The sequence below is a fragment of the Vipera berus genome (assembly GCF_964194415.1).
Source record: "Vipera berus genome assembly, chromosome: 9".
Classification (NCBI taxonomy): Eukaryota; Metazoa; Chordata; class Lepidosauria; order Squamata; family Viperidae; genus Vipera; species Vipera berus.
Genome location: NC_138212.1, coordinates 12,233,162 through 12,246,168, shown reverse-complemented (window position 1 = coordinate 12,246,168; position 13,007 = coordinate 12,233,162). Strand labels below are relative to the sequence as shown.

The 13,007-nt window shown below is 44.0% G+C and overlaps 1 protein-coding gene across 1 annotated transcript in view; it reads right to left on the bottom strand.

The window, feature by feature from the left end:
• Positions 1-9,278: 9,278 nt before the first annotated feature.
• The window catches only part of LOC308672225 (mitochondrial peptide methionine sulfoxide reductase-like), a gene marked incomplete at both ends in the record, with an annotated part of 42,560 nt that continues 38,831 nt past the window's right edge, over positions 9,279-13,007 (bottom strand). Inside the window, one exon of the mRNA XM_081334947.1 lies at positions 9,279-9,437. Coding sequence (XP_081191073.1) covers positions 9,279-9,437 — 159 coding nt within the window. The remainder of the gene's footprint in view (positions 9,438-13,007) is intronic.

Genomic DNA, 13,007 nt, shown 5'->3' with positions numbered 1-13,007 from the left:
ACCTTGGCATTCTTTAAAGCAGGGGTCTTCAAACTTGGCCCTTTTATGACTTGTGGACTTCAACTCCCAGAATTCCTCAGCCAGCGTGCCTGGTTCAGGAATTCTAGGAGTTGGTCCACAAGTCATAAAAGGGCCAAGTTTGAAGACCCCTGCTTTAAAACATCTGGGACTGCTGAGAATGGGAGACACCATCTTGCACCATCCTTAGCAGAGGTTTCCATTCATGGTGGTGGAAAAGAGGTCAGACTTGTATTTGCCCACCATGGGGGTACTACAGAGGTCAATGCTCTCTATTTAAAACTACACGAAGCCACTGGAAGAGGTCATCAAGCAATTTGCGGCTTGATACATCAATATCAGTACTGTCCAGACTGTTGGCCAACTGCCAACGTCATCAGGATAGGATTGCTGGAGAGGTGAACCTACATTTATATCATTGGCGCTTTTGCGCTCCACTCATGGAGCGCGTCACTGTTTGTTTCCATCGGCCGAATTTTCTCAAACCACTTCGCACTCGTTCTCGTGGAGTGCGGTTGCCCCTGGGTGCTCGCTGTCAGTGGGGAATCGCTGTCTGTTCTTCTGGTCACGATCGATGCCCTTGTCATTGCGCATGTCCTCATGCCAAATGTCTTTGGGAATTGCTCCTCCCCCTTCTTGTTTTTTGTGATGTGGAGTTGCTGTGTGACCGTACGATCTTGTTTTTGGCTTGACGGTATACTCCATGAGTATTCGTGTTGTCTGCGCCGTTCTTCTTCCCAACTCCCAACTGCGCTTGGTATGCAAGGAGGAGATCTATATGACGGTTAATTGAGGAACGGTCCGAAAACCAGGTCTCTTTGTATAATCGGCCACCCTTGGTGTTATCCCGGGCAATCGCCTCAGCCCCCGCCAAATCAAAGGTATGGTTGTGTGTAGCCATGCGTGCCCACACCTGCGAATGCTGTTCCTGTCTTTTAACTGCAAGCTAACAATTATATCCTAGCAAGACAGAATTGCTGTTCATCCATCAAGTTTCTCTGTCTCTCTTCTGGAAAGGGAAGCACTTGCTATTAAAGAACTTGTGACTGGTGCTGGAACAACAGGTGGGAGCTGTCAGCATGGAGTCCTTCCTTCAGCTGCTGCTCCAGATGCAGTTTTCCCTTAGGTGACAGGGCCTAGCAATAGTGACTCATGGCCTTGTCACCACCTGCTTGGACAATTGCGACCTGTTCTATATAGAAGACTATTAAAGACTTCTTGGAGTATGGCAGATCCTTTCTTGCCATCTCAAATTCCCTCCGGATCTGAACGGGGCAAATGTTTTGGATCACTTACTCCTCAGGCTTCTGTTGTCCACAAAAGGAATCTTGGTGAGCTGTATTTTTTTGCATCTCTAATTCTAACCTATCTTGATGGTTTCCTTCCTGTTGAGTTTCACAATTTACGGCTGGAATAATGCATAAGTTCTCATTACTGGTGGTTTGTTAGGTTTGGTGTCTGCATGGAATTTTGATGTTGTCTAAGCCTATTTTGAAAATTGTTAGGCAGACAAGGAAGGAGGAACCACGGATGAGTCAAAAACCACACAATCCCTAAAGATGGCTCCCAGATGCTTAGGTCCATAGTTATCGCATTTAAAGACTGCTGCATCTGCTCAGAAAAGATGAAGGGAAATGGCATTGTGTCACTGAAGAGATTTTCCCCAAAGATCTCAGAGAGATAAAGTTTGAAAATAAAGGGTCATCCAGAATGCAAAGGGTGACAAAATGAAATTCAATTGTGAAAAAAGTAAGGTTCTACATATAGGCAGGAAAAATCAAATGCACAGGTATAGTATAGGTGGTACCTTGCTCAATAGTAGTAACTGTGAGAGGGATCTCGGAGTCCTAGTAGACAATCACCTCAAGAGGAGCCAGCAGTGTGCTGCAGCTGCCAAAAAAGCCAACACAGTGCTAGGCTGCATTAACAGAGGAATAGAATCAAGATCACGTGAAGTACTAATACCACTTTACAATGCTTTGGTAAGGCCACACCTGGAATACTGCATCCAGTTTTGGTCACCACGATGTAAAAAAGATGTCAAAACTCTAGAAAGAGTACAGAGAAGAGCAACAAAGATGATTGGGGGACTGGAGGCTAAAACATAGGGAACGGTTGCTGGAATTGGGTATGTGTAGTTTAACGAAGAGAAGAGTGAGGGGTGACATGATAGCAGTGTTCCAATATCTCAGGGGTTGCCACAAAGTAGAGGGAGTCAAACTATTCTCCAAAGCACCTGAAGGCAGGACAAGAAGCAACGGATGGAAACTAGTCAAGGAGAGAAGCAACCTAGAACTAAGGAGAAACTTTCTGACAGTTAGACCAACTAACCAGTGGAACAACCTGCCTCCAGAAGTGGTGAATGCTCCAACACTGGAAGTTTTTAAGAAGAAACTGGACAGCCATTTGTCTGAAATGGTATAGGGTTTCCTGCCTTAGCAGGGGGTTGGACTAGATGACCTCCAAGGTCCCTTCCAACTTATTATTACCGGTATTATTATTATTATTATTATTATTATTATTATTATTATTATTATTATTATTATTATTATTATTATTATTACTCAGTAGCACCCCTTTTGTGGGCTCAAGTCTCTTCTGGGAAGCATTGGGATAATTTAATTCACTCTTGTGTAGCATGCTTGCCCTGGCCTTGATGAATGGAGGATTATCCATAATGTGAAATTTTCCCTTTTATGTGAATATGTAGCTAAGCCATTCCTGTTAGGTGTGGGATCTTTCCTGCTTGTCCTTCCTACTGGGATTCCTGGATTTCTGTTTTGAAGATCTCCCCTGCCAGAATTAAGGATCCAGGGGCCTGGGGAGCCAAAATCTGGTTTTCCAATGCCTTTTTGATTCATGCCACGCCTATGTTAGGATCCACCATCACGCCTGCTTCCAACGTATTTCCAGTTGTGAATCACCTGGAGATTTAAAGCAAGTAGTTTGCTCATCCCCCTTGACTTTGAAAGAAAGGATCAGCCATGGCTTTTGTCCATTGGATTTTTGTCCAATGAATGCTAGAACTGGAATGGGGGAGATATATCATGCGATGGCCTTGATCCACACGATAAGCTGTTTCACACATCGCAGCTGGAGTGGTGATGATTAACGACAGGGAAATGTTTCCCTGCATCAGCACAGAATGTCTTCTGCTTCTAAAGTTAAGCCACTGTCAAGTTACTTTAATTCCTTTTTTTCCCCTCAAACATTTTCAGGCAAAAAGAGGGCTCCTGATTGATTTGCAGAATTCTTTCTTCAGCCAGAATTGGCACGTTTGGGCCCAAAGATAAAAAGGAACAGAGACTGTCACAGTAGCCTCAGTTGTTACACAGCTGCTTTCCAGTTTAGAGGGAATAAAGTGAAGCAAATTCGGAAACAGCAATTTCTGGAGCCAAAAAAGATAAGTAAAGATAGCTTCTTTAAAACAGGGAAGGTCAGGGCGCGCTGAAGGCTGCCAGCATCTTCCTGGATTGTTGTTGACTTGATGATTCAGAGGTTTCTTAAGAATCAGGGAGGCTACAAGCTTTATCCTGTTTAAAAAATAATAATACAAGAATTCCAGGTCCCTAACTGTTTTTCCCTGCCTTTCTTCCTTCACCAGCAACTCTCTCATGGGCTGAATGAAATTCACTAGACTTCATTCAGCTCATCTCCATTCATAGGAACTTCAACCATTCATGCATTGCTGGGGAAGGCGGGCTGGGTGGGTGGGTGGGTGTAGAGAAAGAATGCTTAAAACGTTTATAGCCAGAGTTTACCAACCTTGGCAACTTTTAAGATGTGTGGCCTTCAACTCATAGAAGTCTCCAGGCAGCTTGGCTGGGGAATTCTGGGAGCTGAAGTCTGTATGTCTTAAAGTTAGCAAAGTTGGGAAACCCTGATCTAGGCCATATTATCTTTTGCATCAGGCCTTGGCTAAATGGGTTGGAAGTCTCTCTCCATCTGTTTGCTTGTTTTCATCTCTTTTATCTTTTTTACAAACGGTTTGCCAGTCAGGAAAACGCTATTATCTCTAGGCTTACTTTTTTGTAGTTTAGGCAAACAACTCCCCCAGCTGGCGGTCTGTGGAATATACTACCGTGTAGGTCAGAAGAAACGTTTATTTCTCTTTCATCAAAGAAGAGACCATTTTTAAAGTGTCTATCTTTAAAATCTTTTCGGTGTGCCATTCCTCCCACTTAAAAGATACTGTAGAGGCAGCATAGGAAGCGATCTTGTAGCAGGTCAGACTTGCTATCAAGTCATGGAGTTTTACATGTTTTTCAAAGGCCTGCTGGAGTGTGGTTGATGTAAATAATAATAATAATAATAATAATAATAATAATAATAATAATAATAATAATAATAATAATAATAATAAGAAGAAGAAGAAGAAGAAGAAGATGATGATGATGATGATGATGATGTTGGAATGGACCTTGGAGGTCATCTAGTCCAACCCCCTGCTCAGGCAGGAAACCCTATACCATTTCGGACAAGTGGCTGTCCAGTCTCTTCTTAAAAACTTCCAGTGTTGGAGCATTCACCACTTCTGGAGACAAGTTGTTCCACTGATTCATTGTTCTAACTGTCAGGAAGTTTCTCCTTAGTTCTAGGTTGCTTCTCTCCTTGACTAGTTTCCATCCGTTGCTTCTTGTCCTGCTTTCAGGCACTTTGGAGAATAGCTTGACTCCCTCTTCTTTGGGGCAGCCCCTGAGATATTGGAACACTGCTATCCTGTCCCCCCTCACCCTTCTCTTCATTAAACTTATGAGATAGCCCTACTTCATATTCTTTGTACTTGCGTGGGAGGCTGCATAACCATGTTCCCATGTGGTTTAGGGCATCTAATTTGGGGGCGGGGGGTGGAGGTGGACTTTGGGAAGGAGCACACTGATGGGTCACATAACCCACACTTGAGGAACAGAAGCTGGCCTACTCTGCAGTCCAATCCTGATGAATGCCTGCTTGGGAAATTAGTGAGTCAAGTCAGAATAACAAGAATTGGAAGGAACTTTGGAGGTCCTCTATTCCAACCCCCTGCTCAGGCAGGAAACCTTATACCATTTCAGGCAAATGGCTGTCCAATCTCTTCTTAAAAACCTCCAGTGAGGGAGCACCCATAGCTTTTGAAGCCAAACCATTCCCCTGATTAATTGTTGTAACTGACAGGAAAATTCTTCTTGGTTCCAGGATGGTTTTCTCCTTGATCCGTTTTCCATCTATTGCTTCTTGTTCTGCCTATCGTGTCTTATTGTGGGACATTCTCTTCCAATTCTCTTTCTTCTACCAACAACCACTCTAGAGTCACAATCACACCTGTGACCTAAGCATCTTGGGGGGGGCCCTTCCATGCGGGTGAATGATGTCCTCAACTTACAACTATTCATTTAGCCACTGCTCAATTACAATGGCACTGACTTATGACCGGTCCTCAAACCACAACAGCATCCCCGGTCAAAATTTGGCTGCTTGCCAACCGGTGTGCTTTTATGACAGTTTAGCATCTCGGAGTCAAGTGGTCACCATTTGTGACTTTCTCAGCCAGCTTCTGACAAGCAAAGTCAATACGGAACACCAGATTTTCTTAACGAACCTGCCATTCACTTAACAACTGCAGCAATTTGCTTAACCACCACAGCAAACATAGAAGGCGCAACCCACTTAATGGCCACCTTGCTTAGCAAAAGAAATTCTGGTCCCAGTTTGCTCATAAGGTGAGGACTATGTGTAGCTCTGAGGCCGATTTGTTTCCGGTGAGCTTCAGAAATTGACTCGGCTCTTGTGCCAGGGAAAAAGATGCACTCGGAATTTTGCTGCAGTTTGGGGGGGGGGGGTTGTAGCAGTCTGAGATTCTCCTGGGATGGTCCTCTCTTCCCGACATGTAAAGGCACTGTGGTTATTGTTGCAATAACAATAACATGGCTATGCCACACACAACCTCCCTCCCTTCCCAGGGAAGCCTGCTGGAGCGTCCTTTCCACCTTACTGAGAGAAGCACATGAACCAAGAGAAGAATAAGGAAGAGCGAAGGGTGCCAGCTAGCTGCCAATTTTGGTGCTCTACGTTGGCCAGCTGGCTTGTTCAAGGGCAGGAAGCTACGCTGACTTGCCTGCCCATCATACTATACAAAAATGCAGTTTATCATGTAAGCAGTGAGGCGAAACCACCAGCTGTGCAGCAAGTCCTTCCTACTCCAAGATACTGTATACTTTTGCAAATATTTTGAGTTTTCCCAAAGTGGATGATCCTGCCTCTTGTGGCACCATTTTTTTCTGGATAAGGATTCAATTTTTTAAAGGTATATAGGATTCCAACCTAACTGCAGAAAACAGTACTGTATATCATTACTTACTTAAGTAAAAAAAAAAAACAACCTTCCAAAAATCTGAACTGCCTTGCAAGTAATTTGATACTGGATATTTACCATGAATAGTGTATACATTTTAAATTGTGTGTTGCATGTTAATATCAGAGAGATTGTCTTACAATCATGAAATTCAGGCTTGGGAACAAGGCAATTTTAATGTCCTAACAAAAAGTGCAGGGATTGGATAAAACAGAGAGAGCAACCGACAGGCATCAGGGTCCAAAAACTAAGAAACACATGTTGAGGTTCTTCTAAGAGTTTTCCTTTATGGTTCTTCACCTACAGACAGAAATCTTGACAAACTGAAGCAACTACTTGCACCATTAAATATACTCTGAAAACACTTACGGGGCAGCTGTTTTAACTCTTTCTCCCACTATCTAAACTTTGCTGTCTTTTGCTGCTCTGGAATGCAACCCCTCCCTCCTGGGAATCCAGGCCACATTCCACCACACCAGGACTCTGCATCTCTTCAAAGCAGGGGTGGGTAATAAACTTTCCCAAGGGGCCACATGAAAAACTGGAACTGTGTGAAGGGCCAAACCAATAGGGCTGTGAAGGTGCATAGACATGCATGCATGCACATATGTAAATTAAATTAGTCTTGAAGGCAGTCACTTTCAAAATGAATGCGATCCACACAGGCTTGAGAGAGAGAGAGAGCCAGAGGGCTGGATGTGGCCGGGGGGGGGGGGGCTATAAAACAACCAGATCTACTTTAAAGAATGCTTGACTTCCAAATCTGACTTCACAACAGAGCTACTGTTTCAAAGCACTTTTGTGAAATAATGTGGTTTCCTGCTTTGAAAAGAAGGAAAGGACTTTGTGCCAAATCTGTTTCTGCCCAACAGAAAAACTGGAGCTTGGTATGGAGAGCATCAGCTCTACACCAGTTGGGTGTCCACTACTGGCATGACGACAAGAGGCGAATGGTATGTTCTTTGCACCACACTAATAATTGAGACACACAACCTGGTATTCACACTGAAATATACCCATTTATTGCATTTATCGGTCGCCCAACTCTAATGGATTCCTGAAGACATAGTTGCGTTCATGGCCAACCAAGAATAAGAGAGCTAATCAGAACTTCCTAGGTGTGGAGTATGTATGACTGTTGGCTAGAAAGAATAGGTGTCCTCCAGAAATGTGGGGACCCCCCCTCCTGAATTCTTAGCACTGGCAGTGTGAACCAGGGAATTCCAGACAGCTGGAGGGCACCCCAACTTTGTAAGGAATGTTAGAAGAGATATGACAGTCTGTGGAGCAGATAGGTCTCTGTCCAATGGTTTTGTAGCTTTAGTAAAACGCCAGGATGAGGGTCCAAAATCTGGTGATGGAGGGCAGCTAAGCACTTTAGGGGAACTTTGGCCAAATGGCTTTCAGAAGGAAGAGCTTCCACCTTTCTCAAAAAGAACTGCCAATTCTTTACAATTGTCCCCAAAATTGTCTATTGTACAACACAAAACTTCTCGTTTCCTAGAAAGCAAGCAAATGTAACTAAAAAGAGAAATGATATTTTGTAAAATGCATTTTGTAAAAATAAAAAAAAATGAAGAGAGATGGGAAAGTGGTCCCAAGCCAAAAGGGATGCCTGTAGATCTGTTCAGCTCATGAGCACCTTGTCAAAGAATTTAGTATGGAAAGATCCATTGGGCAGAGGTAGATTGAAGCTAGCGTGCCAGGTACATTTTTCATTGCAAGTGCCAGATATAGAATTAGGGTGAAAGTTCGTTCTCCCAGCCTGTGGGTTGGTTTCTGAATGTTTCATTACCAGGCTAGGTGACATCTTCAGCGGAGTTTAGGGGATGTCAATGTCAGTGACCCTGACCTGATGTAACCCCCCCATCACAAGACTCTCACTGATGATTCACACCTGAGCCATCACAAGACCCTCACTTGACACACCCACACCCGAAGCCTTTATAAACAGAAGAACTCTGACATCCCCTGAACTCCACTGAAGATGTCACCTAGCCTGCTATCAAAACATTCAGAAACCAACCCACAAGCTCAGAGAACGAGCCTTTATCATCCTACAAAGGAGCTACAGATATTCATCACTATTGCAGATCCAGATCAAAAGAGCAAAGTTTGTGTGTACAGAGTTTTCCTTGACTTACCAGTTTGGTGACCATTTCAAATTACAAAGGCACTGAAAAGGTGACTTACAACTAGTATTTGTACTTACAACTCTCGCAGCATCCCTAGGGTCACGAGGTCAAAACTTGGGTGCTGGGCAACCTGGCATGTATAGAACATGGTTGCAGCATCCCAGGCTCGTGTGAGGGGACCCTCATGGGACCTTCATTTCCAACCTTCCCATTCAGCTTCCAACAGGCTAAGTCCATGGGAGAAGCTGGATTCCCTTAACGGCTGCACGATTCAGTTAACTGTAGTGATTTGCCTCACAACCAAGGCATAAAAGATTGTAAAATCAGGCACGATTCACTTAGGGACTCTCTTGCTTAGCAATGGATATTCTGGTCCCAAGCGTGGTTGTAAGTTGAGGACTGATAACCAAATTCACTGCAAAGATGGAGGAATCACAGATGGCTCCATCAGCTTTCTTGGGGATGGTAGAGAAACGAAGAAAGGGATAAATGCATAATGTATATTTATCAGCCCCTTGTCAGGCGATCCCAAACATCTGCGCTGGATGGAAATTATATCTATCTCTCCCACACAAAGCATTAACATCCACAGCAAATTCGTCCAGCAGGCTGCCCATTTTTGACCTGATCCCCCAAAATCTTACAGGGTCCTACAAGACATAAAAGAAGGGAACAAAGGCCCCCGTTGCTAAATCACAGTTGAATTACGAAGATGCTAGGCCGCCGGTTGCCATGGTAACTGTTCAAGGGTTATGATTACCCTGGCTCCCGAGGATACTCCCATTGGGGAACTCTCATTTGCCTACGGGGCAGGCCACACCAGTGCCTTGCAGGCCACAATAGCCATCCGGGTTTTTGTGCAGATATTGTTGGTGGTAATCTTCAGCGTAGTAGAATTTGCCAGCCTCCCGAATCTCAGTTGTTATTGGTCCCAGTTGCTTCTTAGCCAACTCCTGCCAGTAGAATTTGCCAGCCTCCCGAATCTCAGTTGTTATTGGTCCCAGTTGCTTCTTAGCCAACTCCTGCCAAAGAAGAGGTAGAAATGCTTTTCAAGTAAAGAACAGTCTGAAATATTGTCTCCCTGCAGAGTCATGAAAGGAAGGGTCGTTTATGCTCAGGTTTTTTACTTCTAGGTTACCAATTCAAGGAAACATTTCTAGCTCAGGGTTGAAATGAGGGATCCTTGATGCACTCTGAGCTTGGTGGTATTCTTGCAGATGTTTCATTACCAAACTAGGCAACGTCATAGCTAGCTAGCTAGATAAGCCTTGTTGTCATTTTTTTTACTGTGGGCACAATGGCAGAGATTAAAAATGAAATTTAGTTGCTTGCTCTCAAAGTGTGCACATACACAACACACATTTAAACATACTATGTACAACATATGTATAGGCCTACACCCTTACATATGAGTAACATATAAATATTAATCACTGTCCATCTTGAATACATCATCAGTGCTAGCACTGATGATGTTACCTAGTTTGGGTAATGAAACATCTATAAGAAAACAACCATTAAAGATCCTTGTAGCTCATCTTCACTCACCAACCTTTCTGTTTGCCAAATGTGACTTCTAGATAAGAGCCTGGATATTCCAGATCCCTTTTATGACACCGAGACAAGGAAGATCATTTAATTTAGGATTTCTTCGAAATATTTCAATTAAAAAGGATTTTCTTACTGATTTCATAAGCAAGAGAACCTGGAAAAATGGCTTACATTTACTTTTATAGTTAGCACAACGAAGTACTTCCAAGTTCACCCTCCTTCTTGCAATATCCAAGCCATGTTGGAATTTCAAGAGTCGGGGAAGAGAATTAATGTTTTTAAGAAGGCCAGCACTCATAAAGAGAAAACAGGTTTCTGGTGCTTGTGGCACTGAATATTGGCTAGGAAAAGCGGGAGCTGCAATCAAAAGTATTGCTAGGGCAGGAAGGATTTTCAAAGTGCTTGGGGAATGGAGTGCAGCTCGTTACCTTCTTTTTCATATATATTCTGGGAGTTGAAGTCCACAAGTCTTAAAAGTTGCCAAGGTTGAGGATCCCAGCCCTAGACAATACAGGTAATCCTCAATTTACAACCATAACTGGACCAGAACTTCTGTCGCTAAGCAAGATGGTTAAATGAGTCTCTCTCACTCAATAATTACAACCTTTTGGGCCACAACTGTTAAGCAAAACACTGCGGTTGTTAAGTGAATCATGTGCTGGTTAAGCGAATCTAACTTCTCCCATTGACTCTGCTTGTCAGACGCCAGTTGGGAAGGTTACCAATGATGATGCAACCTTTGTAAATAGATGCCAGTTGCCAAGCACCTAAATTCTGATCATGTGACCTGATAACCAGTTGTAGGTTATTTTTTTCAGTGCTGTTGTAACTTTGAATGGTCGCTAAACATATGGCTGTAGGCCAAGGACTACCTGTAATGGATAAGGCAATGATACAAACCAGTACAGTTCCTTTTCCCCACTTAAGCTGGAGTCAGAGTCAACTGTCTTCAGTTTTTGGAACAATGCTAGTAAGAATCATAAAGTTCAGATGTGTCCAGTTTCAACACCAATTTTCAGCAACACAGCTCAGAAGCCCTAGAGCAGGGGTCTTCAAACATGGCCCTCCCAGACCTCCTCAGCCAGTGTGCACATCTTCTCCATGCCGAATCAATCCAGACCTTACTCCGTCTCTGGTACGGAAAAATCTTGGTTCATAACCCTGGAAAACTCATCAGAGCTCATGAATCAGCGGTCAGCCTGTCTCAATCCTGGGCTGTCTTCAGCCAGTGTTTTTCAACCTTGGCAACTTTAACATGCGTGGACAATTCCCAGAATTCCCCAGCCAGCAAGATAGGGAACCTCACACCTCTTAAAGCTGCCAAGGCTGAGGGACACTGCTCCAGATGTACGAACGCCCTCCCAGCAGTCTCTTTTTGCTGAGACTCCAGAGAGTTGAGGTCCACCTTATCTTGAAAGCAGTTAAGTCAGCAAAGGTTGTCTTAAGGGAGGGGTGGGGAATGATGACCCTTTTCTGACTTGTGGAGTTCAACAGGAGTTCTGGGAGTTGAAGTCTGCAAGTCATAAAGGGGCCGTCATTCCCCACCTCTGTCCTAAGGTTATGATATGTTTTAATAGTTTTTAAGGAATGTTTCTGACTTGAAACATGACTGCCCAGAAGGATTGCCACGGCCTGGGTGGCCACTTGAGGGCCCCCAAGATCCCTGTCTATTTGCAGAGTTCCCTCATCCAAAGCTTCCAGGTTGTTTCAGCAAGATGCATTCATTCAGAGTTAGTTAAAGTGCAAAGCTAAAGAATGGGGTGGGCAGTATAATGGAACACTACTAATTGTTAATGACTATGATCCTGATTTCTACCAACAATATCAACCCCCCCCCCACTCCCCCCCCAAATCTGCAATCCACACATCCGGTTCTTCACACCATCTCCTTTTAATATGACTTTCTATATCGTACAGGTAGTTTTCGACTTACAACCCCAATTGAGCCCAAAATTTCTGTTGCTAAGTGAAACAGCTGTTAAAAGCATTTTGCCCCATTTTACGACCTTCCTTGCCACAGTTGTTAAGTGATTCGTTGTCGTTAAGCTAGTCACATGGTTGTTAAGTGAATCTGGCTGCCCCATTGATTTTGCTTGTCAGAAAGTCACAAAAAGTGATCACATAAACCTGGAGCACGGCAACGGTCATAGAAACATGCCAGTTGCCAAGTATCCAAATTTTCATCATGTGACCAACAGGGATGCTGCAATGGTTGTAAACATGAAAAAAGGTAATAAATCGCTCGCCATTGTAACCTGTATTTAAGACAGATACTTCCAAACAAGGCTTTTTCTTGCAATCTCCAGAGGCAGATATAACTCTCTATTGAATTGATAGCTGTGTTCCAATATCTCAGGGGCTGCCCCAAAGAAGAGGGAGTCAAGCTATTCTCCAAAGCGCCCGAAGGCAGGACAAGAAGCAACTAATCAAGGAGAGAAACAACCTAGAACTAAGGAGAAATTTCCTGACAGTGAGAACAATTAATCAGTGGAACAGCTTGCCACCAGAAGTTGTGGATGGTTCAATACTGGAAGTTTTTAAGAAGAGATTGGACAACCATTTGTCTGAAATGGTAAAGGGTTTCCTGCCTGAGCAGAGGACTAGAACACAGGCCCCCAATCTTTGGGGTCCCAGGGACCGGTTCCGTGGAGAGAGGTTTTTCTGTGGACTGGAAGAGGCGTGGTTTCACATGCTTCCTGCATCCTGCAGATGGGGCTTTGCTTGTTTGCGCGGACTGGTTTCTGGCATGCTGTGGCCCGGTGCCGGTCCATGGACCGGGGGTTGGGGACCCCTGAACTAGAAGACCTCCAAGCAGCAGTGGGATTCAGCTGGTTTGCACCAGCTCAGCAGAGCCAGTAGCTAATTTTTTGTTTCCCAGGCCCAGAACGGACTTCCAGAAGCAGCATCCACACAGAGAACCGGTTGTTCACATACTGGAATCCCAAGGTACCTTCCAACTCTTTTATTCTGCT